Genomic DNA, 27931 nt, shown 5'->3' with positions numbered 1-27931 from the left:
GTTAAAGCATTTTCAGTTCTGTTTCTCCTTAATTGGAGGCTGGTAGCCTAACCTTTCCCAGATGTCTTCAGCTGTAACTTCCATGCTTCTTAACCAGAATGGCGAACAGGGATTGTGGCAACTGTAATCCATAATCTGTGAGAACATTCAATTTCTTCCTCCCTTCCCTTCCCTTCCTTGAGTCATCTCTATTATCATTCATTACTTTTCTATTCTCTTCTTTTCCTGGGTGTTCTCTTCCCTTTGTAGGAAAGGAAGGCCCACCTTTGCAAGAATGCCAGGGTGGAGGAAACTTCTGAGAGGAGCTGGATGGGGTGGAAACGGCTATGCCCCACCATTAGAGTACATAGCAGGTGGCAAGGATCTACTTGCACCAAAGGCCGAGATGAGAAACAAGACCAGAGAGCGAAAAGGCTGAGGTTTCCGGCATATTTGCTCTAGGTGGAGGGTAGCCTCTGCTTGTGCAACAAACATGAAGGAGGGAGCTGGCCAGCCGAACGCCTCTGACAGGGAGAGCTGGCGGGGGAAGGACTGCGAAGCCTCGCCATTGCCGTGCCCGCACTCCTCTCTGCCTCGCGCTCCCCTGTCCCCTCCCCGCTTTTCAGACGGTGAGGAGGGGATGGTCACTTAGCTCCTCATCCAAGCGGAGGACAGCTGCAGCCCTCGGTGGAAAGGAGGAGGGCCCGGGCAGGCTGCCGGGATACAGCGCTGTGGGTGGAGACTGTTTTTGGCGGAGCTTTGGCGGAGCCTCAAGCCCGTTTTTTTGAAAGCGAAAGTGTCGTGGGCGCGCAGAGGCGTCTGAAAGGGCTTGCGCGACTGCGTGGGAGGAGAGGGCAAAAGGAGAGCGAGGAGGGGGAGGGGAGAGGCCGGCGGTCTCTGTACCCGTTTCTCCGAGTGGAGGGGAGGAAGAGTTGTGGGTGGGGTGGGGGCTGTTTCCTTCTCTCTTCCTCCACCAATGTTGTTTAATGTGAGGGACCCGGGATCCTGGAAGCTGGCGAGGTGATGTGTTTCGGGCGGGGGGCGGCGGCGGCGCTCCTGCTGCTGCCGCCGTCTCTGGAACCGCTGGAGAAAGACGACGAGGAAGAAGCGGCGGCGGCGGCGGCGGCGGCGGCGGCTGGGATCGAGGATAGCTGCTGCCCGGCGGGCCCGGGCTTGGCGGCGACGGATGCCGCGGAGGAACGTGCGGCTGGCTGGTGTAGCTGCTCTTTTCTGGAAGACGGCTGCTTTCAGGAAGACGGTTGGAACCACCGATCGCGGAGGCCGAGCCACAGAGGCGGCGAGGATCCGGAGAAGTCACGGCAGCCCTGAAATGTATTCCCCTCTTCCTCCCCTTCAGCGGCCATGTTAACCACCAGGAAACCGTCTGCCAGTGTTGCTGGTGCTGGTGCCGGAGGAGCCGGTGGGGCCGCCTCGGCCGCCGCTTGCCCTGCCGGTAAGTAGGGAAGCAGCAAGCCCGCAGCCGAGGCTGATTCGTGTCCTTGCCGCCTTCTCCCCGGGATCCCCCAGCCCCCTCCTCCCGTCCCAAGGCCATTGGTGGCAGAGTCCGAAGGGGTGTGAGAGCGCGCGCGTGTCTGGGTGAAAGAAATCAGCTCCCCCCCCGGCTCAAATGCCTCTGCCAAAGCGTGCAGTCTTGAACGCGCGGCCTCACTTTTAACCCCCATTTTAAAACCTTCCGAGGCGTTCCTTGAGCGTCTAGTGACTGACAGGCTTTTCGGTGTGGGAACTGGCAAGTTTAGGTAAACGTGCCGGAGAGAAGCGCTTCTTGCCCTGGTTTTATTTAGAAGTGGTCTGGTAGGGAGGGTTGTGGCTGGGGGAGCGGAGGCGAGTTCTTGCGCTCCCTCGCAAGGGGCAGAGGTGAGGCAGGGGGCAGACCGGTTGTACGAATAAACCTCCCACATTTGCGGCCAGACCGGCGGTACAAGCGTGGCGATGTGTGCCGCGCAAACCCATTTGGTTCGCCGTTTACGCTGTGAGTTAATCATGGATGGAAGGTTTAGCTAGGTTGAGGAGCGACAGCCTCGGCCCTTATTGGCACACTTGATGCCCCCCCCCCGCGCCTGGCTTCTATGCCACGTTTGGGATCAGCTCCTGGTGATCCCTCAAACAACATTGCGCTGGCAACCGGAGGAAGAAGAGGAGGGGAGCTGGGGAGGTGACAACTTCGGCTCCCCTTCTCATTTCCTCTGCCACTTCCCCTTGCCTTCGAGCCGTACCCTGCTCGATTCTGCTCGGCCCCCAGTCATTTTCAGCAGGTCTCTTTTGCCTCCCTCCGCAGGGAGCAGGGGAGGAGGAGAAAGTGCCCGCCCGTTCCAGTCTTCCCCGGGAATCGGGGCCGGAGGGACTTCCCGGACGGGCGCTGGGACCGGACCGCCGTCCCCCATCGCTCTGCCGCCGCTGAAGCCCAGCAGCGCAGCCCACACGGTGAGACTGTGGATCAAGGGAGGGGTTTGGAGAAATGTACGGCTTGCGAGGAGACGTGGATTACCGCTTAACCCCTCCATTTCTGCTACTTCGCCCTCCTTTTCGGCTCAAAATCCTGTGTCGGCCCCTTAAGCCCCCTTCCCTCCCACCGCCTTGCCTTCGCCATCCCACCCCAGTTGCTCCTCCTCTCCCGGGTATTAATAGCAATAAATGTGCTAGGTAAGTCAGGCTGTCAGCCAGCCTGTCTGAGTAGGATCTGTGAAAGAGGGAAGGAAGGCCACACCAGCTGGCTATGGAAGAGCCCTCTTAGTTATTCCCCGGCATGTCTCAACACGTCTTGGTCCTGTTCCCGGTCTGGTTTCAGCAGGTATTTGGGTGAAGGAGAAGGAAAGGTGACTTTTGGAGCCACTTAGGAATTTTGTCCCAAGAAGCTAATGTGCAAGTTAGGCAAGGGAAGTCAATGAAGGGAGAGTGAATTGCAATTATGGTAGGTTCCATGCTGCCCTGTGAGGATGAAAATATGGGATTCCCTGTGCACCTCCCTGGGAAAAACAGGGAGGGTCATTTGCAGGAACTGCAATTCATGCTTCCCACATGAGCAATAGGTCTCTGGGTTATTGATGTGGCAAGGCTAATGCAAACAATTTGATCTCTGTGGAACTGAAACAAAAGATGTTCAGTTGCTATGGCCTGGACAACAGGTATATATGGGTAGTATATATATTTTTTCTAGTAACACTTTTTCTTTAATAATAAACGCCTTAACATTTCTTTTCAGTCTGTTGTATGGTTAGTTCTTTCTTATGAAGAAATGACTTCAAAAGCCACTTCATTCGTTTTGTGATTGAAGGTGCTTTTTCCCAAAGTGAAAAATTAAGGGTGTTCTCTTAATTATCAGACCAACCCAGAAGGATGGCCTGTTTCCATGGCACAAGTGGGGAGGCATTAAATGGGTAGCTGAGTGACCCTTACAATTTAACTAGGGAGCGGGTGTTTCTGGGTGGCATTATTTACAGGGCTGTGTCTTCTCACTTCCATTCATTGCCAGTCTACTACTAGGGATGGAGCTACCCAGGCATGATGATCTATTTACGGTAACTGAAGAAAAATGGACTTGAATATATAACTAGCTTGGTGGACATTATTTAACCTCAGCTTTGAACCTGGAAAAAAAATAATTTTCACTTTATAAGAAAGGATCCCATATATTTATTTCAAATAACAGTTGCTTTTTGGGAATGCTCATCTAACTGGACAGCATGAGTTGGAAAGCAGTTACAAATGCTTAATTGCCACATCACAACTCCTAAAATACCATAAGATTCTAGGAATTACATTTATTTACAAATGGCAGTTCCTTTACCTGAAAGCCCCCCTTTTCCCAATATGTATGGAATACTGGTTGTTGCTGTGGGAAGAGAAGGAGGATGGGGCAATCTACATTGTCAAGGACACTCTTTTTATTAGCTTGCATGCTTTGGGTTGAACACTTATCCTAAAAATCAGTAGCAGAGTTAATCTGGTAAAACTCTGATGTATTAAGAGCTGGTTACAACAAAAGAGAGAAGCTATATGAATTTATATATTACCATTGCACTGATTTCACATGTTCCAGTGATGTTCAAATGATCAGCTTTAGAATCTAATAATGTTACCATGCACATATTGCACCAGGAGTGGTGCACATGTCATGAGGTAACTACAGATAATTAAGAAATACTGTATCGTCAGAAGTGCTATCATGCATTTATAAGTAGATGTAGATGTGTAAGTGTATGTATGTGACAACCAGTGTGGTGTTAGACTGGCAATGGAGGAGACTTAGGTTCAAATCTACTCTCAGTAATAGGTGGTGTTATAGGGAAAAAATAGGAGGGAAAGCTATACATGCTTCCATAAGCTCCTAGACAAAAGACAGGATATAAATCTTACAAAAACATTTTTTAAATGTACATGAACAAGTTATGTACCTATTACATAAATGAAAAGGATATAGCCAGTGCATAGCTAGTTATAAGCCAAATCAGGTAGGTCTGGATAATTTTAATTCAAAAAGAATATGTTGGCTGCAATCTTGAAGATGGGAAACATGTAAATGTGAACTTATTCTTGATTTTCCCAAGTTTTCTTAATTGTCCCAGAATCCTATCTTGGTGAAAGTTTCTTTTGAGAATCTTTCTGAGCTATTCTCACCTCTTTTCAATATTTCTAGCTCATCTTACATAATAATCTGACCAAGTTAATTTATAATGTTTGTCCTAGATATGCTCATTTGGAAAGGCTGATATTACAGGGAAATATTCTGTGAAACACAGAATTCCCCTTATATAAAGATAACAAAGAGTTTTGTCTCTTTAGTGGCATAGGTCCTTCTTTGATTTGTCTCATTTGTCTCATTGTAAGACTCTTTGAGAGTTTGAAGACACAATGGAAGATTTCCCAGATGCCCAAGTAAGCACATCTGCGGAAGTGTAGGTACCATATATGTATTCATGGCAACCTATGCTACTAAGCAGATGTATGGATGGCTGTTACAAATGGAGCATATTCAGGCTACACAGCTTCTTTCCAGCCCTTACCATCTCCATTACAATAACACTGCAACATAGTTCACTGAATTGCTCATCAAGTTTCAAACTCTTCCATTTCTTCGTTGCTTACTTCCTGGGATTCACCTCTAATTCAGCTCTTTCTTCCTATTTACCTTGTTTCAATGGACAGAACTCCATGTTTGGTCTCTGGTAGTTGGGGTTCAATTAAAAACTTGGTAGGTAATTTTTGACAAGTCCTTTTTGACCTCAGTCTATGCTATTAAATATATAATAAATGCCTATCAAGATGTTATAAAGAAAGCATTTCATTTTTCTAAATCAGAGCATTTCTGACTAGAAGCCACAATTTAGTCTCCCGATCTATGGAGAAACCTCTGGTGAAATCCTTGGAAGGGATGGTATTGAAAATATTTGGCCTGGTTTTTAGTTGATTTTTAGTTGATAGTTTGCTTCATAGAGGCTTTTTACCCCCAATTATAATGTAATTGTTCATTACGTGCTCCTCATTCAGTCTGTAGAGAATAAAAGTGGACAAATGTTTTGGGTTAGAGCTGGAACACACCAGTCCATTCCAGGGCTTCTGCCAAATGGTTTGACAGCCTTCCATGGTTCCCCAGGTCCTGGAAAGCTTTGGTTGTTTTCAGTGTAGGCAGGCAAATAGAGCAAGGCTGGTAGATGTGCCCCCCTCCCCTTAGCAGTTCCCAGCATGGTGTAGTCCACTACTCGTCATCTTCCCAGTGCCTTCCTTCTTTCCCTCCCCCTTCCTCCGCTGTCCCTTTTTGTCAATGTACCTTAAAATCTGATCACTATCAGGCTACTTCTAGAACTAATTATACACCAATAGAAGACAAGATATGAGAATATATACTAATTATACATTACGGTCATAGGGGCCACCATGGATGGACCCTGTGCTAAATTGAAAAACACTTGAGCCACTTCAGGAAACATTACATGCATGGACTTATTCTAAAATGACACCATAAGGCCCAACCATTTAAAAAAGACAGCTGTGTGATGGCCATTAACATGGACCATGTGACCTGTTACTTTGGTGTGAGGATATTTTGTGCTGATTGTCATATGTTGAGGAGGATGTTCATATTGGAGGTGAGGGGTAGAGTAGAGAAAAGCTGCCAAAACCATATTCTTCTATTTCAACAAACTCTATTCAGTGCTCAGTAACAAATCTGCAACACATCCAGATTGTAACGAAAGAAAATAATAAGGTAGACTTTGACTAAGAGAGACAGTCTGGTGTGGTGGTTAAGGCATCAAGCTAGAAACCAGGAGAACATGAGTTGTAGTCCTGTGTAGGCATGAAGCCAGATGGGTGACTTTGGGCCAGTCATTCTCCCTCAGCCCTAGGAAGCAGGCAATGGCAAACCACTTCTGAAAAGAAAACTGCAGGGTCTAGTCCAGGATACAACACTGATTTGAAGGCACACACACACAGACTTTGTCTAAGCTAGAGTCCCAAGATTCTGTAATCCACAGTCCAAAAAGAACTATGTTATTGAGATAACAACAATAATATCAACAACTATCACCTATTTAGTGATCATTGTATTGTAGGGCTGGTGGGAGTTTGGTACCCAAGGCTATGATGAAGTGTTCTTTCCTAAATCTCATATTAATGCTTGATCACTTGTAGTTGGTTTGTTTAAATCATAGTTTGGTTTGTTGCTGTTTATTGTGACCTGAATATAAAAAGAAAGAAATCCTGTTTTACAAACTATAGAGAATGAATTTTTACATTAGCCAAACCAACCCAACCACAATGAGACTTAACGTTATTCAGTCTAAGCAGATAACAGACTCCTTACCACCTTTCTTTAAATCATTTATGATATGCTTGTAGTGAGCAAGATTATGTTTTAATTGGATTTAAATCATGATTCAAAACAAGGAAAAGGATTAATTTATTTTAAAATGTATGCAGGCAACAACAATTTTCCTATATAGAAATGTGTATGAAAAGGAATATATAATAACCAGTTACTGTAACAACATAAATATATCAGATTGCAATGAAATAGCACTTCTTCACAACCTAAAACCACAATCTAAAACTTTTGGCTTTAGATCATCTAAATTTAATTTAATATTGCTTGTGGAATTATACCTTCTTAGAAATACAGAACAGATTTTGATCCTGGGTAGCAACTGTGACCACCTTTGTTTTTCTATAAATGCAAGGATAGTAAGCAGTACTGTTTGGGATTAAAGCTGCAATCCTATGCTTATTTATTTAGAATACCCATTGTTCAAAGTGGGATTTATTTCCAAGTGAATATGCATATAATTAAGCTATAACAATTGTCTAGAACTTTTTAGAGGCAGGGAGTTGTGGAAGTGAGCCAGACAATATTTTTCCATGGGAAGAAAAAAAGTGAATGTTTTTCATTTGGCTGGTAGAGGTATATTCATAATCTGAGAACTGAACACTCTGCGAAACTGGCAATTGGAAGGTATAAACTAGGAGAATACAAAAAAAACTAGGATAATAGATTATCCTAGTTTGCTTTATTGTCACTTGGTTGAATAGGAGCTCACAATCTATATATCGAATAGGATTTTAACATAATTTTATTCCTGTTCAGTTTTTCCTTTGTATTGACAATGTTCTTTTCAGGGATTCTCTATTCCTTTTCCCTCCTGTTTTTTTTCTGACCCCATTCAATATTTAGTGACATTCTGTTTCTAGCAGGCCTTAGTGGGCTGTTTCCAGGTGCCCTCCTCTGAAGGGAGAATGAGGCATGATGATAAATCATTTATTTATTTATGCACCTATTTATTCCCCCTGCCCCATGGTTTTTTTCTGTTACATAGAAAAGTTAATTAATTAATTAATTAATTAATTATTCAGATTTTGCTACCGCCCATCTCCCCCAAAAGAGGGATTCTGGGCGGTTTACAATAAAATTAAAACTATAATTATAATTATAGTGTAATTGTTCATTACGTGCTGTTCATTCAGTCTGTAGAGAATAAAAGTGGACAAATGTTTTGGGTTAGAGCTGGAACACACCAGTCCATTCCAGGGCTTCTGCCAAATGGTTTGACAGCCTTCCATGGTTCCCCAGGTCCTGGAAAGCTTTGGTTGTTTTCAGTGTAGGCAGGCAAATAGAGCAAGGCTGGTAGATGTGCCCCCCTCCCCTCAGCAGTTCCCAGCATGGTGTAGCCCACTACTCATCATCTTCCCAGTGCCTTCCTTCTTTCCCTCCCCCTTCCTCCGCTGTCCCAGCGCTGTCCTACTGGCCCACCTGCAATTTTCCCAGCACCTTTTCTCCCTCCCCTCAACTGCACTGCATATGCCTGCCAGCCACCCAGCCGCCTGCTCCCAATCTTCCCAGCATCTTCCTTCCTCACCCCTCTGCTGCTGCCATCATCACTGACACCAGTGTACCAGCATAGCCCACCCCACCAGGCTGCCTGCCACTGCACTTCCTAGCACTTTCTCTCCTTCCCCTCAACAACCATGGCCAATATCCCAGCCTGACACACTCCTCTGGCCCACCCCCTCATCTTCCCCAAGCTCTCCCCAGTTTCTTCCTACAAAGCAACCCATGTCCTTGGCTTTTTCCTTGCTCCCCACCCCGTTGCTCCCTCCCTAAACAGAACAGGCCCATTATGTTCTGTGCATGGAAACATACGTTTTCAGTTCTTGATCAAACCACCCAAAGCAGTTGTTCTGGCATGGACTCCTCCACGCACAAAATGTTTTGCTCTCCCTGGTAGAGAACAGAAATGTGTTTAGTATTTTTCTTTGGATAAAAATTCAATTATAGTAATTTTGTTGCAGTGATTACGGTTTATTGGCCCATTATATTAAATTCCATTTTAAATTTTATTTTAAAAGGAGTCTGATTAATTTTTAAAATCCAATTATTACTGCTGATTTTTAAAAAAGAAAATCCTTTATATATGGTAAAAAAAAGCCCAACTATGAATTATCACTGTGTGAAAAGAAAAAGAAGTTTCCTTGCACACTGGTTGTATATACATATTACCGTATGCTATTGTTTCTTTTGCCCTTGTTAACTGAATAAATCATTGTTACCTGAGTTCACACAAATCACTGAGCCTTATATTACAGTTTACCAGTTATAATGGTTGGTTCACTTGTTCTAACCCGCAGTCACTCAAAACTCTGTTATAACTTTTGTGTATGTCAAGTCACAGTCACTGGGTTTATATATTGTGCTAAACCACAGTTTGTTTCAATCTTAGCACATTGAGTGAATGCCCATAATTCTGAGTCATAGCCCACGGTTTACTAAACCCAAGACAATAAGGCACAAGGACACTAAAGTATGGGCTGCACAGTATGTGAATCAAGCTACTCAACATCGCTTAGTGCACATTCGTTTCAACCACTTAATGGTGGTGGTGGTAATTACTGATCCTGTTGAATCCAAACTTAGCTGTGTGGCAAAAAGGCTGGTGGAAAGGAATTACTTGCCTCCTCCTTCCCAGGGCACCCCTTCCACCCCTAAAAATGGTGCATAGGGTTCGGGAAGAGCGATGAATGGGGAAGGCAGTGGAGTGCTATATGGGATTCTCCAAAATTGACTCAAGCACAACTTTTGGATGGTGCATCACACTGGATTGGCTCAGGGGCTGCTATTGGAAGCAAGGGACAAGGAAGTACACTTTCATTGCCCCATTGCAACTGCCTAGATTTGGATCCAATCCATATCATCATCATCATCATCATCATCATCCACATCATCATTTATATCGTGTGTTTCCTCCAAGGTGGCATACAGGGTGCCCCCACTGTTATCATCACAACTCTATGTTAGGTTAGGGTGAGAGCTAGTGACTGCCCCAAGGCCACTCATTGAGCTTCATGGCTGAGTGGGAATTTAAGCCTAAATTTCCTTAGCCCTAATCAAATATGTCTATGTGATGTTATTCATTCTAGGATGCAACATGATTTTATTGGGTTAATATTTTTCTCATAGCTTTGCTCTTTGTGGTCCATTGTGGACATTCAGGAAAGGACAGCGTATTTGATCCAAGCAAAATAAGTCATATTTTGGTCCTACTGAAATCAGTTAAATATGTTTCAGTGGGACCAACATGTGATATACTCTAGACCAACTGATTTCCCAGCACCTTTCAACATAACTTTTCAAGAGAAAATGATTGCCTTTGCAAATCTAAAATTGACAGAATGAAGTTATCAGTTCCTCTGTATAATCCATTGTAATTTCTAGATCATTGGGTCATTTAGGGTAGAGATGGTTGATTTGCATTTTTACATGTAACTGGGTAACAAATGGGTCTGTGCAGTGCTTTTGAATTGAATGGAAAAAGAAGCTTCCAAGGGTGCACATATAACACTCATTAAAGCAGCTGCACTTTTCCCTGTGCTTATGAGGCTACCCTCTGCAGCTGCATTGAAATCCCAGGAAAAGATTAAGTCTCCCATAGATGCTATGCACACTTGGAAGCACTTTTTCCCCTTCATATGAAAAGCATTCATAGCCCTAGTAGTAAAGTATATGAGATGAATAAGTCTAAATTGCACCACATTTGTTTTAGTGGTATTTGGAAAGAGATGCATCAACAGCAAAGTAGCAATAAAGATCACAGGGGCTTATCTATTTTACCCTGCTTTATCAGAAAATAAAATCTTCTGATCAGATTATAATGAAAAACATTACAGTTAATTATAGTAGTTAGGGTTTTAAAAAAAAAAAGGAAAAGGCATGGAACACAGAATCAACACTGAATACACCATCCTGCACCATCCTAGGCATACTGGAATATAATTCATATCATCTCCAGCCAAGTCTATGTTGGCTAGAGATGATGAGGGGTGTAGTCAGACACATCTGGATGCCACTGGGTTTTGAGAAGACTTGAATACACTTATTTAAAAGGATGAGTAAAGCATTTCAGAAAGGACAAAGGAAAAGAGAAGAAACAAAATCTTTTTTTGTTTGTTGTTTGTTTTTGAACACCATTTCCATGGGGAGACAGAGAAAGAAATCACTGACCACACATACATAGATAGAAGCTGTGTTAAACTGCAATGAAAGATGTTTCATTCATAACCATATAGACACTGCTACATAATAAGCATAGTTGCAACTAGCTACTTTGAACAATACTAGAGAGAGAAATATCTTGTAGAGAACTTTTCAAGAATTTTGCTGTTTTTTTCTCCAGATTATATCATAATTACCAAGGCATGAGCCCAATTATATAATGAGGGATTCTTTGCCACAACATTTTTTAAGTAGATTGCTGCATGCAGTTATTTGGGGGTTAAGAACAAAGGGAAAAAAAACCAGAAGACTAAACTGGACAGTTATTCTATATCAGCCATACATGAGAAACTTGTTATATGTGAATAAAACTCTTTAGTATCTGTGCAGTTAGGGGAGATCATACAAAAATGATAGATAGTATTATGAATTTGTAGTGTCATCTTATGACTTCGATGACAACATGCATTTTCATTACTCTATAGAGTAAAAAGTCATCTGTACTTGGGAGGTTTAATTAAGCTAGGGCACAAGCAGTTATGCATCTAAATTTACTAGCCATTAATGGTTTTCTTTGAAAAATTAAATTTGGGAGGGGGGAACCATTAAAGCCCAGTGGAAATGCATGGATTGATTTCCTATCTTGGTAGTCTATGCAGGGTTGTGGGCAGTCCACACCAGCCCTTAGCTTAATTTCAATTTTTTTTGCAAGAGTAATTTATCTTTTCTTGGCAAACTACTGGGGGAAGAGAGAGAGAGAGAGGATAGGGTATCAGAAACAGAAATAAAAGGGAGAGAAGGTAAGAGAACAGGAATTAGCTTGACCTGTTTTTGGCACTGGCCTCATTCAGCATTAGTTTTGTGCCCCCAACAGTATGTTCTGGTTCGTGATGGATTACTGTTGGGGGATATACCTCATCCATGTAGATAATCTGTTTTGATAACGAATCAGAATGTCTATCATATTATGTTCAAACATCAGCTTGGAGAATTATAATAGTTCACATATTCCCAATCTCTGTGTTAAGCAGCATTCCTCTAACTTTATTTCTTGCCCATTGCAATTAATTTTTTTTCCTTTTTGTATTTTCTGAACTTTCTCACAATTCTTGTGTGGCTAGAATAGTTCAGTAGGATTTTAGATTCCATATAATTTTCTAACTGGGATAGTTTGTATATAGTGGGTTAAACTATATAAATCCTCTTGAAAAACATAAACCCTCTTGAAAACTCATTTGCATGCATTATAAAATTATGCAAGTTGTAATGCTATGAGTAGATTGAAGCAAGGCAGATCAGGTGAAGTTTTTAGTGGAATTATGGACTTTATCATTAGTAGAAAAATGCTATGCATCTTACTGAACCTCACAGTTTCATTGTTATACACTTCTTATGACTGTGGTACTCCAGAACGTAAGATATATAAACCTGTAAAAAAACCCACATAGGAACGTATGTTCTCCCCATGCCAACATAGTTCTTTATCTCCACAAAAGTAATGTTACTGGCTTGGATTCAACACTTGCCCAGTGCATCCACCAGAAGCATTTTCATATATTCACATTTGTAAGAGCATGTGAAGAAAAGACTTGTTTTCAAAATAGATGAATATTATTTTAGCTTTCTGTGAAGAAATGAATCTGCCTTAACTCATTTTTGGCAGCTGGTGATCCACCCAGAGGCATGGATGGATGGCTTAGGATTCATGATTCAGCATACAGTTAGTGAGTGTGTAATTAACTTCCCCTTTCTAAAAGTAACAAAAGCTTTCTTCTCTGACATCTTTTCAGAAGACCTTTGTTCTGGAGGAATGTGTATAAAAATTAAAATCAAGTTCCTGTAAGTCCTTTATCACCTGTGAATTATTTGAGTGCTTGCTTCTATTCAAACATTTCCAAACTGCACCAGTGGAATGAAATTATTCAGCTGCTCTTTAAGACTCTGAAGATTAAAAAAAAGACAAAGAAAAGCCAAAAGATTAATAATCTTTCTGTTTCTCAACAAAAGTAGTTTGGAAAGCAAGAAAGTACCAGGAACCAATGTTTTGTTTGATCATGCTGTCTCTCTCCCCTTGCCGCCCCCTTTGTTACGCATGTATAGATGGAAGTATATTCTGATTGAATTAATATCAATAGAAGAGAATATATGTAGTGCATATGTGGAGTCCTTGGTGCTCTCTGAGCTTGGTGGTTTGCTTGCAGACGTTTCATTACCCAACTAGGTAACATCATCAGTGCGCGTGAGTGTAGGGTTTGCTCCCTGTTTATAAATCAAAAGACCCAGTAGTTCAAAAAGAGAAAACGGGACATTTACAACATACAGTGTAAGGACTGTAACAGCCACTATGTAGGACAGTCAGGCAGAAGACTAGCAGAGCGCATCCATGAATACTAACTAGCAGTCAGAAGACATGATGAAAACTCTTTAATCTCAGAACACATGGACAGACTCAACTATAGATTCAACTGGGAAACTGTCAGCATCCTAGACAAAGCTGAATCCAAAAATGCTAGGGAATTCCTGGAAGCTTGGCACTCAGACACATCAGCCATCAGTAGACACATAGAGATAAACAACATTTGCGCACCATTCAAAAGAGATAAAAAGCTAATAATAAAATAAAATAAAAGCTAAGAAGGAAACAAAAAGACCAGAGCAAATCCTGTCCAGCAACCCCCCTCCCAGATAAGCAGGGATTAACACCAGACAAACAATCAAGCAGAAAACAATACCCTAATCAAGGAACTATCAAGGAGAAAACACACCTCCACCAGCACTGGCAGGACAGGCTACTGTATATAACAGGGAGCAAACCACACACTTACTTGGGTTGATGATATTACCTAGTTGAATTAGTATCAGTTGATAATCTAAGTGTATTGTTAATAGCAGTTATTTAAATATAAAGCTGAGCAAGCCCTACCACTGGTGGGAAATTTTGGGCTTTCATTGTTAGGCTACAATTCCCATCATCCCTGAGAACTGGGAGTTTTATTCCAGAATCATCTGGAGGGCCCAAGTCACCTATCTGTACCTTAAGATAATCAGTTATCTGCAAGATAGTGTTTTTAGAAGGTTCTTAGAAAGCAACCATGACTCCTCGTGCCCTTTCCTGGAGACAGTGGCACTCTGTGTGATGTATTTTCATTGCAACATCATTACAGATACACGGCTCAACCACCTTCTCCATTATGCTTTAGTTTGCCAAAAGGTGCTTCAAAATATGGTAGTTCCTCCCCGACACTCGGATACTCTTTCAATCTTCTTGCCTTCCCCCACCCTCATGGAGAATGTACCTCAAAAACCTGGGTCCTTCTCCCCATATCCTTTGTCAGACTGTCATCTTTCCTCTTAGTTATGCTGCTTTGTCTGCCTTGTACTTGGAGGAAAGGTGGTAATTTTCCTTTGAGCATTGAGAAGGATAGTAGAGGCATCCTAACACAGTGAGGTGATAGTGCATCTTACAATCTAACCAGTTGTTCAAAGTTTCAGCTCTTTTTGCATAATGGAGTACCTCGCTTTTTCAGCAGAGTTCCTATGAAAACTGATATATATGCACACACACACACACACACACACACAGACCCTTGTAACAGGTTGACTCTGGCTAAGATTTCTCTGCATTAATGCATATTGGTCAGACAAATCAGCAAAGAGTGATCCTGCTCTCTCTTCATGTCCTATATTTACTGAGGCATCTATATGATTAAAGAGGTAGATTTCTCTTTAACAAGTACTCTGTATGTCAGGAATGTGGAACCTATGGCCTTCCAGATGCTGATATTCATCCCCAGCTAGCATGGCTACTCTTGATGTTCAACAACTCTGGAGAGCTACAGGTTTCTCATTCCTGCTGAACATTGACAAGTTTGACTTAAGAGTTTGATTTTTGAAATTGCTTAGTTTTCCAGACTTTCTCTTGGCTCACATTGATTATGTCCCACCATATTTTTTATTCTACAGAAAACTGTATCACTGTGGGACAAGGATGTGAGCAGGGTTCTGGTTCAAGACTACATCAGGGAAGGAGATGGCATGAGTAAACCGGGAAAGACAAATTATTATTCTGTTCTTCCCTTTGTAGTATAGTCTTTTGCAACAGTACTATGTGTATGTGTGTTCCTAAGTGATAACTCAAGAGCCCTATTTCTGGGTTGGCAATTTCATGATGTGTTATCAGACAGTATCCAATAGAATAAAATTAGAACTGTAATTTTATGGTCTTAATGGCAGCTAATGTCACTGGGGTAGCAATGAAATCAATAGATTTTGTGAACAGATCCAGGTTGTGTAATAAAAGAATAATAGAATTTACTAAAGGTTAATCAATGCAAATTAATTATACATAAGCAAATTGCATGGGCCAACTTTAGTGATACTACTGGGTTTTTCTGTGTACAAAGGTTATTCATTTAGTCATTCTGTCATTCAACATGCGAACCATTTTGTAGCCAAAGCTCTCAGGATTATGAACATCATTTTGAGAATATACTTGTAGAAGTAATATATAGCTTAGAAGACTGTGCTGGTTAATTTGAAAATGATTGCAGTATGATTGCTGTTTGTTTGCTGTAATCCAGTCCTTCTTGGACTGCTAGGATAAATAGGAATTCAGCGGTGGCCTAGAGCCAGATGAATTACAGACTCCTAGCAGGCCAACAACTCACTAGTCTGTAGTACTTTTATTAGTTCAAGTAGTTTCTGTACTACACAATCCTTGTAGTCACATGCAAGTGTGAAAAGATAGGCATGAACAAGTTGAAAATGAGGTGGTACTGTAATGTGAAATCTCACTTTCATACTTAGAATTAAGATTGGAAAAAATGGTTTTCCTAGACAATTGATGCATATTTATTTAATAAAGATAAGGTTCTGATACAGCCCCACAAAGTTCTCTGTTCTGCAAGTTCTGGGTGAGAATGGGATGGGAAGCATATTTTTTTCTCAGCCTTTGATCCATTTAGAGAGAGAATTCTCCTCCACCCACAATTGCAATGATAAATGTTGACAAAGATTTGGATGAGTATATATTTTAATCTTTCTAGCCCAGAGTTATTAATCTTTGGTAGATACTGAAATTATTCCAGACATCCTAACTTTGTGGCAATATTGGGAATCATAGTCACATATACCCATTAGGGAAGTTTACTTTATTGAAATTAATCTGCTTGTTGATGTGTATCAGACTGGTATGATACCTTTTTCACCCCCCTCCCACCCCCTGATTATTTTAAACCCCATATATAGTGCCACTGTTGAACTTTTGGTATGAATGAGAACTGCACCAGCCACGTCTTCTCCTCCTGCAGCTTCTAGTAGAACTTATGTTCATGCTAGCAGGTGAAATATGCAAAGGGGAAGTTTCAGAAACAGCAGTTGGCTTCTCTTAACATTTGGGATAACAGAGACACAGTTTGGCACAGAAGAAAAGTCCTGGTATGATAAACCAGGGGATTACAGCTAATTGAGAAACTCAGTTGTGTATAATTAACATAATATACCTGTATTAGTCATCAGCCATAGCTCATGGGGATGGTGTATATTCATCACGTAATATGTGATTCTATGTTTCATATGGCAGTCTGAGCACATTGGAAGTGTGCTCTTATGAAATGATGTCAGCGTAACACTGCCTTTTAATTTCTAAGTCTTCAGATATTGTGGTGCTTTTGGAAAGTGTTAGAGGAAATAAGGAGTTATTTGAAAATTTTACAAACTCTGATATTTACTGGATGCTCTTAGTTTTTCACATGCTTCTTTCATAGGTGGTCTTATGTGTGTGGTTTTGCTATGTATATATATTGTTGTGCAGGTGGTTTAGGAAGGATCCATGTATAGAATAGGATTTAGGGTAATTGTGAGTTTGAGTTTTTTTCCCATACTCTTTGATTCTAAAGCACGTGTTACTGCAACTCAAAAATGTGTTCTGTGATAGTGAAAGGTTACTACCTTGATTTTTTTTATATTATGGGGGAAGACATTCTGGCCATCAGAATGGTTTTTGTAGATCAGAATTTCAGTCTGTCTTCAGAACTATTCTGCAAATCCCAAAATTCCCAGTCAGCTTGACAAAAAAAAAGTTGCAGTTCCAGATTATCTGGGAGAACTAAATTGAAAAAGATCAGATTAGTAGTTCAGAAATGACAAGATATATTGAGTTGTGAAAAAACTGACATCCATGATATAAAGAAGTACACATTAAAAAAAAGGAAGCTTAAGGAATGCTGTTATTTTTGATGTAAACTAACCTGATTTGAAACTACTGGACTAAAATGTGCACATTGATTATCTTTCTAATTTCTTGTTTCTGTGAATGTTATGATGCAGTTCTCATCTTAAAAAGAGGCACCAAAATATACTAAAATGCAAATTTTAAGGTGAATTTTTGGGGGTGAAAGGTGGTTATAGATACATATTTTGTGAGCAAGTATTTTAAACAATCTATATTTAAATATTTCTATATACATTTTCATATGGATGGTTTAATGGACAAATGGACCTATGAAGTAACACATTGAATAACGGCTTGGAAGGAAAATTGGCTAAGTTCATTGTTCATAGTTAAAATTACATTTTTATTTATTTGTTTTGTAGATAATAGGAGTTAATTTGGATTCTTTTTGTTGGAGATCTAAATGTTAATGTTAAAACATCTCAAATTAATTACCAATAATGTGATATTAGATAGCCAGGTATGGGGAAAGGATTGTGGGATACCAAATGAGTAGCATAAGGTATTTGAAGTATAATGGATTGGATCTAGATTTCTCCTCTCATAAATATGGAAGAGACAGATCTATTTGAAGTTCCTATGAAAAGAATAGGGTGATGCATACAATTGCTCCCAACTGTTTTGGACTGTTCCCTGATCCTAGAGAAGCTAACAGAGAGTTATCTTCCTCTAGCAGAAGAATTGCACTGGTGATCTGGATCATTAGTGCTCTTAATGTATGGTTTAGGAAAGGGAAGGACATGAAAGTCATATAGGTCTTGAATTAATTTTATTTTCTTTTTTCATAGAATTTGGGAACCATATCAGCCTGCAGTTTTTTTTAACTAGAAAATCATGCTTTGTATTTTAGGTTGGTGGAAATAAGCACACCATGAATGAGCATCTACATGTTACCAGCCATGGGCAGATCCAAGTTCAGCAGCTCTTTGAAGATAATAGTAACAAAAGGACAGTTCTGTCCACACAACCAAATGGTCTTGCAACAATAGCAAAATCAGGACTGCCAGTGGCGCAAGATAGACAGCTTGATAGCTGTCATAGGCGTCAGGGAAGCTCCACCTCCTTGAAATCTACCGAAGGGCCAGGAAAGATAAAAGCTACTCCCATGACTCCTGAGCAAGCAATGAAGCAATACATGCAAAAGCTAACAGCCTTTGAGCATCATGAGATCTTCAGTTACCCTGAAATATATTTCTTGGGTCCAAATGCAAAGAAGAAGCAAGGTGTCATTAGTGGTCCAAACAATTGTGGATATGATGATGACCAGGGATCTTATGTGCAAGTACCCCATGATCATATATCATATAGATACGAGGTTCTTAAGGTTATAGGAAAAGGAAGTTTTGGACAAGTGGTAAAGGCATATGATCACAAGATGCATCAACATGTTGCTCTGAAGATGGTGAGAAATGAGAAGCGTTTTCACCGCCAAGCTGCAGAAGAGATTAAAATTCTGGAGCACCTTAAAAAACAGGATAAGGATAATAACATGAATGTTATACACATGCTGGAGAACTTCACATTCCGCAACCATATATGTATGACATTTGAGTTGCTGAGCATGAACCTTTATGAGCTCATCAAGAAAAATAAATTTCAGGGCTTTAGCCTGCCTTTGGTTCGTAAGTTTGCCCACTCCATTTTGCAGTGCTTGGATGCTTTGCACAAAAACAGAATAATCCACTGTGACCTTAAACCAGAAAACATTCTGTTAAAACAACAGGGTAGGAGTGGTATTAAAGTGATTGATTTTGGCTCTAGTTGTTATGAGCACCAGCGCGTCTACACGTACATCCAGTCACGTTTTTACCGTGCTCCTGAAGTCATCCTTGGTGCTCGATATGGGATGCCAATAGACATGTGGAGCCTGGGCTGCATTCTCGCTGAGCTCTTAACAGGATATCCTCTCTTGCCAGGAGAAGATGAAGGGGATCAGCTGGCTTGTATGATAGAACTCTTGGGCATGCCTTCCCAGAAACTACTGGATTCATCAAAAAGAGCAAAAAATTTTGTGAGCTCTAAGGGTTACCCCCGATATTGTTCCATTACTACCTTGTCGGATGGTTCTGTTGTGCTTAATGGTGGCCGCTCCAGGCGGGGCAAATTGCGTGGCCCCCCAGAGAGCAGAGAATGGGCAAGTGCGTTGAAAGGATGTGATGATCCACTCTTCCTTGACTTCTTGAAACAGTGTTTAGAGTGGGATCCAATGCTGCGCATGACACCCAGTCAGGCTTTACGGCATCCCTGGCTCAGGAGACGTTTGCCAAAGCCTCCAACTGGGGAAAAGACATCAGCAAAAAGAATAACAGAAAGCACTGGTGCTATCACATCCATTTCCAAGTTACCTCCAACTTCAAACTCAGCTTCAAAGCTGAGGACTAATCTGGCACAGATGACGGATGCCAATGGGAATATTCAGCAAAGAACAGTGTTGCCAAAACTTGTTAGCTGAGGTTTGAATAATCCAATGCTGATTAAAAGGGGAAGAGAGAGAGAGAGAGCAATTATGTCACTGAGCCTTATTCACATGAAAAAGCTCAGATTTCTATTTTTATTTGATCAGTAACTTTAAACATTTGTATTTTTTCATTGATTACTTTAAATGTGTTAAGCACAGTTTTGATTTTATAAAAACAACATGGGGACAATGCTTTAAGTTTTTACACTTTTTTAAATGAAATGTTTCTCTTGTTGACAACAGTTAGCCTTATCATGGAATTAGTATGGCACAATGATGTGTCAGTGGCAGGCCACTGGTTACTATCTAAGCATAACATTTTTGGCTAGGTGAGGAAAGGAAGAGTGAATGCCTTTTCCCCATCATGGCTTTTCTTTGGAGTGAATTTTGCTACTTTCTTATCATTGCTTTTGTTAGAGCAGTAGGTTCCATTCCTGTAAGCATTTATCCATATTTTCATGCGATGATCTAGAAAATATTCAGGGGTATAAGTGAGGTTTTGCATGGCTGTTTGTAGTTCTGTCCATAGTATGGATAATTAACAGAATGCCACACAATAATTGAAATATTCTACTACAGCATCCATAAAGGGCTTACTTCATGCTCACACAACCCCTTTGGCAGTTCTCTATCAAATATCCAGTAAGTAAAATATTGGAATTAGAGGAAAATTTTCTAAAGGGTGCAATACTTAGATTAAAAAAAAAAAGTCAAAGCTGAGATTATTCTACTATTTGGCCAATGTAAGATGAAGCATTTATAGCATGAAAATTGTGCAATTTGGCATATTTATGAACCTCAGAGAACAGTCCTGTATCTGTTTACTTGAAAGCAATTTCCACTCCTTTAATGGAAATAGAGGCCAAGAGCTTAAATACCTTAGACTACAACTCAGCTCAAGAAGTTCCCCTGAATTAAGTTAGGCTTATTCCTGAATAGACAAGCACAGAGACTATTGCAGGGTGCTTGAGTCACAGTTGGCAGCACAGACGAAAGGGAGCAACCACATGAGAAGGAAAAATCAGAAGGACAGAAGGGTACCCCTCGCATCTCTCTGTCTCCAAGAAAGCATATTGGGAAGCACCAATAAGCTCCTCTGAAGAAGTTGGTAATGTGCTCTAAGTACACTTTTCCAGTAGGAACATTTGGATTTGTCAGAACAAATTGTGTGGTTCTCACAACACAGCAGCCATTGTGACTCTGGGACTCACAAAATGTCAATGCAAATGAAAAGTCAAACTTAGGGGGGTATATTATCTATCCCCCCATCCCTGCAAGATGCTTCCTATCACTTTTGTTGACCTTTGCCTTTCCTCCTCCTCTCCTGTGTGGATGACCCCAGTTCCAAGTCAAGCACTGGATTTCAATTCCCTGTTCATTTTTGTTTTATTAAAAAAAAATCCTATGGGGCTATAAAAACTGAGAGACATTCTTGTAAAGAAAGATAATTCTAGAGACCACCACTTTACAGCATGCTAGTTTCCTAACATTGTTCCCTTCAGATGTATCAGTGGCCATACTGGCTGAGAATTCTAGGAGCTGTAGGCCAATATGTCCAGAGAGCTCAGGTTGGGGATAACTGATCTATCATTTATCCACAATTACTATCAATTAACTTACACGAATTCATACATATTACATGAATACATAAAGCCTTGTCTTAATTTCACTCATTCCAATACTGAAAATATTTCATAGGGATGACTTTGGTGTTCCTCAAATTTCCCATTTTTTTAATTGGAAAAAAAAAAAAACAGGAAAAACCAAAGGGAAAACATCCTGAATTTTACATCCTCCTACATTTCTGAAAAGTTGTCTCTCCTGGGATGATAAAGTCACACTGTTTTTGAATGTGGTTCCAACCCTGCCAAGCTAACCTGCCATCTGATAGTCACGTAGCTTTGCCTCTGCTCTTGCTTTTTGGTCTACCGATACAAGCAGCAAAGATGCTGTGACAAAACTGTCCCTTCCCCTCCCACCAGACTCTGTAACTGGAAGCTCCAAAATTAAACAAAGCAGTTCTGTTCTTAAGGCTTTGAATACTAAGCTGCATCAAATAAAGGACAAAGTTAATTACTCGCTGTAAACTGAAATCTTGTGTTGACCTATATCTATGCTTAATTTTATCCTGTTCCATACTTAAAACTGAAGTTCAGACATGAAGGGGTGGAAAGGCAACTTTGATTTTGCTTCAGAAACAATGCAGACCAACTAGATGATTTCTTGCCAAGACTGAACTAACACATAATGTATTGGCCTGTGTTCATGATATCATTCACCTCCAATAATATCCCTGGACTTGGCTTGCAACTGATGCAGGCCAATAAATGTGTGTTTGTGTGTTCCCAGAGTCCATAAATTTTCCCTGTGTATACAAAAACCAGTTTCCCACAAACCTACTCCAAATGGAAAGTGAGGAAAGGACAGAGAGAATTTGGTATGATTTCGAAATACAAGCTCATGCAAAGCAATACAGTTGATGCTGGACTTTAAAAATGCAAACATATGACATTCATATTTGGGGTCATTTGTTCTCTCCTACTTTCTTCCTATCATTTGCACCTGAAACTATTTTGTGGTCTTTGCTTCTGGAATAAATATTGTCTGGAGCAGTGTTTCTCAACCTCAGCATCTCAATTGTGAGATGTGTGGACTTCAACTCCCAGAATTCCCCAGCCAGCATGGCTGTCTGGGGAATTCTGGGAGTTGAAGTCTACACATCTCAAAATTGCTGAGGTTGAGAAACACTGGTCTGGAATAAAGCTGTATCTTTCAGACGTGTACAAAATTCCATACATTTCTCTGGGAAAATGGGGCAACTTCCCCAAAATGTATACAGCAGTGTTCTGTCTTCACTCATATAGTATCACCATTACTTCAATATTTCAAGTATTATTTTACTGGAAACACCAGGGCCATCTCATTGTTTCCTGCAAAATTGTATTATGTAGTCTTGTCATCAGCATCTGGACTTATTAATCGCATAGTGAAGATGATGTCTGAGACATTCTGTTAATGAAATTGCCTCTGTTTTCTTCAAATTATTCCTTCAGAGAGACCATGCAGTTTTTTCAAAGTTCTTTTTCTAACTGCTGAGTGGTAAAACAAGATTTTATGTCTTTATGTTTGTAGAGCAAATGAAGAACTGAGAGAACATTAAAAGTGAAGTGAAAGTAGTATTTCTTTCTGATTTACATATTTACTCTTTTTAAAAAGCTTGCATGGAGAGAAAATCAAAATGTAATTGCAATATCAAGATGTTCTTTACCATGATTGTTAAAAAAAATAGATTTTATGCAGAGCAAGGGATACAAACTTTCAGGAGCAGGCTGCCCTTGGTTTCTGAGTGGAACACTAAGGGCCACATTCCAAAAAGTGTTTGAGACAAGGAAAATACAGTAAATGTATATATTACTAATGTAATATAAAACTACTTAAATTACTAGATTTACTCCCTTCCTCAGTATTTTTATTAAATTCATTTTAATTCAGTATAGAGTATCCAATTTCACAATTAAATACCAAGTATGAACATTGATTCTAAAGTATAGAAATAAATTATTGTATACAAAATTCTTTTTATATAATCACGCATGCATTTATATGTACAACCACGTATGCATCCCAAGCAAAAGGATTTTCTCACACTGCCTAGCAAACTGTTTATAGATCTCTGTTTTCTCATAGTGGAATACCAGGAATTTGCAATTACCGCTGGAAACTGTAAGGGGAATGGGAATCCTAACCTGATCTCTTGCCCAATAATCCTGGCCCCTTATAGAATATGAATTTACAAGGGGCTGATTCAAGCTGAAATTGCCCTTTGTTAGGCTGACGTAGATGTCAGAAGCCTTTATACTGGTGGATGCTCTGTTTCCAAAGTCAAATCAGAAGGAAGTGAGATGGATGAAGACAGTACGAATGACTAAAAGAAACCATACCCTTCTCACTCACCCCATCTTCTCATTTTCCTGGCCATTACCTATCTACTCTCTACTGTAGAAGAAAACAGGAAAACACATCCAAGACAAGCACCAAAAAAACAAAAATAGAGGGGAAGAAGGGGCATGAGAAGTGAGAAGGAGGGTGGCATGCCAGTGGTAGTTTGTGAGGACACAGACAGTCCACCAATGGTCTTCAGGGTATGAAATCTCACAAATTGTCTAGGAGTTGAGTTGGTTTATTACTGACTCAGCTGTGGTATATGACTAATTACCACAAAGCTGGACTTTTCACTTGAAGCACAGCAACTGCAGAGCTTCTGAGTGGTTCATTCTTCCATGGGTGGAAACTCTTGTCTCACTCCTGACTCCACCTCTCCCTCCCCAGGATTCAGCTGGTGCAACACTGTTCTCAGCAATTCAGTCTGGGGGAAGTGACTACCAGACTGAGATTTCCCACCAGGGAGGAACAGAATAAGATTCAGGAAAGATGTAAACTTCCTTTTCAATATAGTTTTTCAAGGGAAACAAATGTTACTAAAACTGAAGTTACATATGGATTGGTAATATTTGAGGAGGGTTGAAAGGATTGGTGATGCTAGCATAATGACAACCTTCATTAAGGTGCAGAAAACTTCAATAAAAGTTACAATTTATTGTTATGCACAAATCTTATAATAATTATAAAAATGTTTAATTACTTAAAGCATGGTCCCCAGGGAGTCTAAAAGTTTCTGGTCAGTTTATTTTCTTTTTATGCAGATTTTTCATTCAAAACAAAGAAACAAAAGCAACATGTTTTAGTGAGCTTTTATGGAAATAGGCATAAATAAAAAATGATGAATTCTCAGGATATAAACAAAAACCTACTTGCCAAAAATATATTGGGCTAAGGGGTACCTAAAGAGGCCCTTTTCTTGCTATTAGTAATTTTGGCTGAAAAGGTGAAAGGTGAAAGGTCCCCTTTGCAAGCACTGAGTCATGTCTGACCCTTTGAGGGGATGCCGCTTTCGCGATGTTTTCTTGGCAGACTAGAGCAGGGTGGTTTGCCATTGCCTTCCCCAGTCATCACCTAAGGTATGTTAATTAATCTTTAACAACTTCAGTGATCACCTAACATTTGATCTCCCTTTTGTGTAAGTGCAGCTCCTAGTGTGTGGCTATGCAACGTGTGTGTATTAGTAAAAGTGACATAGGGTAATTCATGATACATCATACGATTCGTTGCATACCATGGCTCTAACAGTAATCTCCACTGGCCCACCAGAGCTGAGATTGAATTCCTAAATGTGCACCTACCCATTCACTTAAAAACCAAGGCAGTTCCCTGATGAAAATGTTATACATAGAGAACTGCATCCTGAAATTAATGAGGAGATTTCTACCCTGATGATGGTTTTATCAGCACAGGAATACATTTCTGTGTAAGGTGCCCTGGTAAAGCTCTAATTTTCTCCCAATAGCCCAAGAAAGCTCATTCATTGTGCTGAATAAATTGTTGCATCTATTATATTTTTACCTGAATTTGAAGATGTTAACATAAATTACACAGAAATTGTTCATAATATTCATGTGTCACTCATGAGCTAAATCCACAAATTTAATCTTTTTCAAACAAATGAGATTTTAAAATGCCAGTGCTGCATTTATGATTGATCATGTTCATAGCTGCTACCGGAAACTTTTGGCCAAAATACCACATGCAGAATCATTAAAAAAAAATTTTTTTTTTATCAGAATACAACTTATATGCTGTAAAAAATAAAACACATAATGGGTGAAAGAAAAAGAGGTAGCCATGTTGCCATTTTCAATGACTTAGGTTATTGTACCATTATTTTTGACTAGGAAAAGGACATGAAGTAGGAAAAGGAAAAAAAGTTGTCTCTTGCTTTGACATGATTTTGTTTCTAAGTGGTTTAATTAGTTGGGGTGATGCATTGGCTTGGAAACTTTGCTCAGTATCGTATGTTACAATTGTCTGAGGACATCAGAGCATCTTTGCAGATTTAGTAATGGCACAGTCATGTTTTGTCTTTGGCTGCAGTCTCATTTGACCCAGTTCTTGCACCACAAGAGGGTTGGATAATTTGCATCTTCAACATGTTGGAATAACCAGGGGGCAACAGTTATGCATGGAACCACGGAGGATAAAGTTGTGCCCTTGATATTAACAATGTGCCTTTTGTTCTAAACAATGCCATGTGATGGAGCATGCAACTTTGTCTCTTTAACCCTCTGAATACTGTACTATGTAGTATGATTGAAATCTATTTTTTAAAATACTATAGTTCTCTTTAACATGCCTCTATGAGCATAGTTCACCAGGAACCTCCTCTAGGAACACTTTTATAAATTAATGATTGTTTTAGAAGACCACTTGAGTTTTTTCTTGGATAACTCCCCAGCATATAAATTGGGCACAAACTGGAAAGGTTTCTGGTTGATCTTGCCTGCTATTTTCAAGGCCCTAACATAGACTACAAAGCAATCATACTATTTAGTAGGGAACAGAATTCTCTGCTGCAAGAATTTTCATACTCCTTCAGGGGTTAAAGATGGTATTTCACAGTACTTAGCTGAAATCATAAGATCTGATTTTTTTTAAAAGAACAATTTTGTGGTGGCTGTTACAACAGTACTAGACAGAATCAACTGTATTTGTATAAAGGGAAAAAATTACCTCAAACTGTTTAATTTTATAGTGAGAATTAATCCCAGGGCATTTGGTATAAACCAAAGTGCATTCCTTTTCTATGTATCTGGCTTCAATAAATGTGGCCAGGGATTTTTACAACTTGGGTGCAAGGCATTTAATGCAACTTTTACCTTGTGGTTAGTCAGGGAGTCAGAAAGGACTCCTGAAGAATGTTTTTTTAACTATTATTTTTTAAAAGCACTTCATGGCTACTGCCAAGCAGTCTCTGTTGATTAGACTGAGTCTTGGGTGAAACCAGAGGCAGGTGCCATGGAAATACATGGGGATTGGACAGCGACATTGCTCAAGGAATTATGTCCATTCAAGTAGCAACAAACTGGATTATTAGACTCTTTAGACACATGTCAGAGTGTCTAACTATTTTTCCTAAGGGTTTTTTTTTTCAAACAGAAGTAGCTGTTAAACATTATGTTAGAAAAAAGGAGTTATGATGACAAAATTGAGCATTATTGACCTGATAAGCTAAGAGTAACATTTTAAAAAATTATTTGTGAATGGTATTGTTTCTAGGGATATCTACATCTGTACCACAAAATAATATGAAAAAGATGTATTCACTCAGCTCAGTAGCTGCTTTTTTTCCACTTTCTTTAAAATGAGCAACAATTTAGACATGTGACTGTAATATGCTGCAACTCTTGTGTACTGAAAACATGTGAAAAATGATTGAATCTGTATTGTGTATATATGTACGTAAAATTTTTATGTGAGATGCTGCTGCTGTCACAGCCACTTCACATTAAATATGTTGTAGGAGTTTTTTTTTATTCAAATTCTTGTGGCCAGTTTTATGATACTTCTGTATTGTATAGCTGATGACAGGAGTTAAGACTGTTTTAGTGAATATTTGTTACATTCATTGTTGTGGCCAGAGATCATTTCAGAATAAAATTTTATGTCCTATGTAATTCTGGGTTTTTTCCCCCTGCACTTGAGTTTTATCATAGTGAAAGCAGATTTTTGAACCCTTAAAAAATTAGATACATCACTGCAACCATTACAATAATATTTTAACTGACAATTCATGTTAATTAAATCATGGGTTTTAAATAAAAAAAAATTGTGTGTGTGTATGAGCACATTGACTAGATAATATTTTAAGGATAAAAGCTAACAACAAAAGGCTCAATTATCTGAGACATAGGATGACTTTTTTAAGCATAACATTTTAAATACTGAATATTTTCAGGCATTTTAGCTACTTGCATTCTGAAAAGAAAACGATTCTGGCAGTTTCGCCTGGTGAAACATCCTTTCTACCTCCACAGCATTAGATCTCTATATAATTTGCAAGTCCCAGTCCCATCCCCTGCATATCTTATTCCAGTATACGTATGCCCAGTCCTTGGCTGAACTTATGCACACTACTGTTTGATTGTGGAATAATCCAAAATACTAGTCTACCTCAATATAGCTAAAACTATATTTACAGCTGAGTTAGTTAAATCATACCTTACTTAAATTAATAGGAAAAAGGCACCAGGGGTGTCCACAGTTGGGGAGAACAAGAAAACTACATTGCCTCCATCAGAATCTAGCTGTTAGAAGCCCAGTTCCCCTTTCAAGATCTGAAGATTTTTTTTTCTGTACAGATTGTAGCTGATAA

At 39.9% G+C, this 27931-nt stretch overlaps 1 protein-coding gene across 1 annotated transcript; it reads left to right on the top strand.

Annotated features, from left to right (window-relative positions):
* The first annotated feature begins 942 nt into the window (after positions 1-942).
* On the top strand, positions 943-27233 carry DYRK2 (dual specificity tyrosine phosphorylation regulated kinase 2). Its single transcript, XM_063309212.1, has 3 exons — positions 943-1432; positions 2276-2421; positions 18058-27233. The coding sequence occupies exons 1-3, from the start codon at positions 1342-1344 to the stop codon at positions 19657-19659; spliced, it is 1839 nt and encodes a 612-aa protein (XP_063165282.1). The 5' UTR covers positions 943-1341; the 3' UTR covers positions 19660-27233.
* Positions 27234-27931: the final 698 nt, after the last annotated feature.

This window comes from Candoia aspera, chromosome 7 (assembly GCF_035149785.1).
Source record: "Candoia aspera isolate rCanAsp1 chromosome 7, rCanAsp1.hap2, whole genome shotgun sequence".
NCBI lineage: Eukaryota > Metazoa > Chordata > Lepidosauria > Squamata > Boidae > Candoia > Candoia aspera.
This window is presented reverse-complemented; position numbering and strand designations above follow the sequence as displayed.

What these genes read in the sequence shown, in the direction of transcription:
- DYRK2 (XM_063309212.1), top strand. Translation starts at nt 1,342, where the DNA reads ATGTTAACCACCAGGAAACCGTCTGCCAGTGTTGCTGGTGCTGGTGCC. An exon ending in GGCCGCCGCTTGCCCTGCCG is followed by an intron (nt 1,433 to 2,275) that starts GTAAGTAGGGAA and finishes CTCCCTCCGCAG; the next exon opens with GGAGCAGGGGAGGAGGAGAA. An exon ending in CCAGCAGCGCAGCCCACACG is followed by an intron (nt 2,422 to 18,057) that starts GTGAGACTGTGG and finishes TTTGTATTTTAG; the next exon opens with GTTGGTGGAAATAAGCACAC.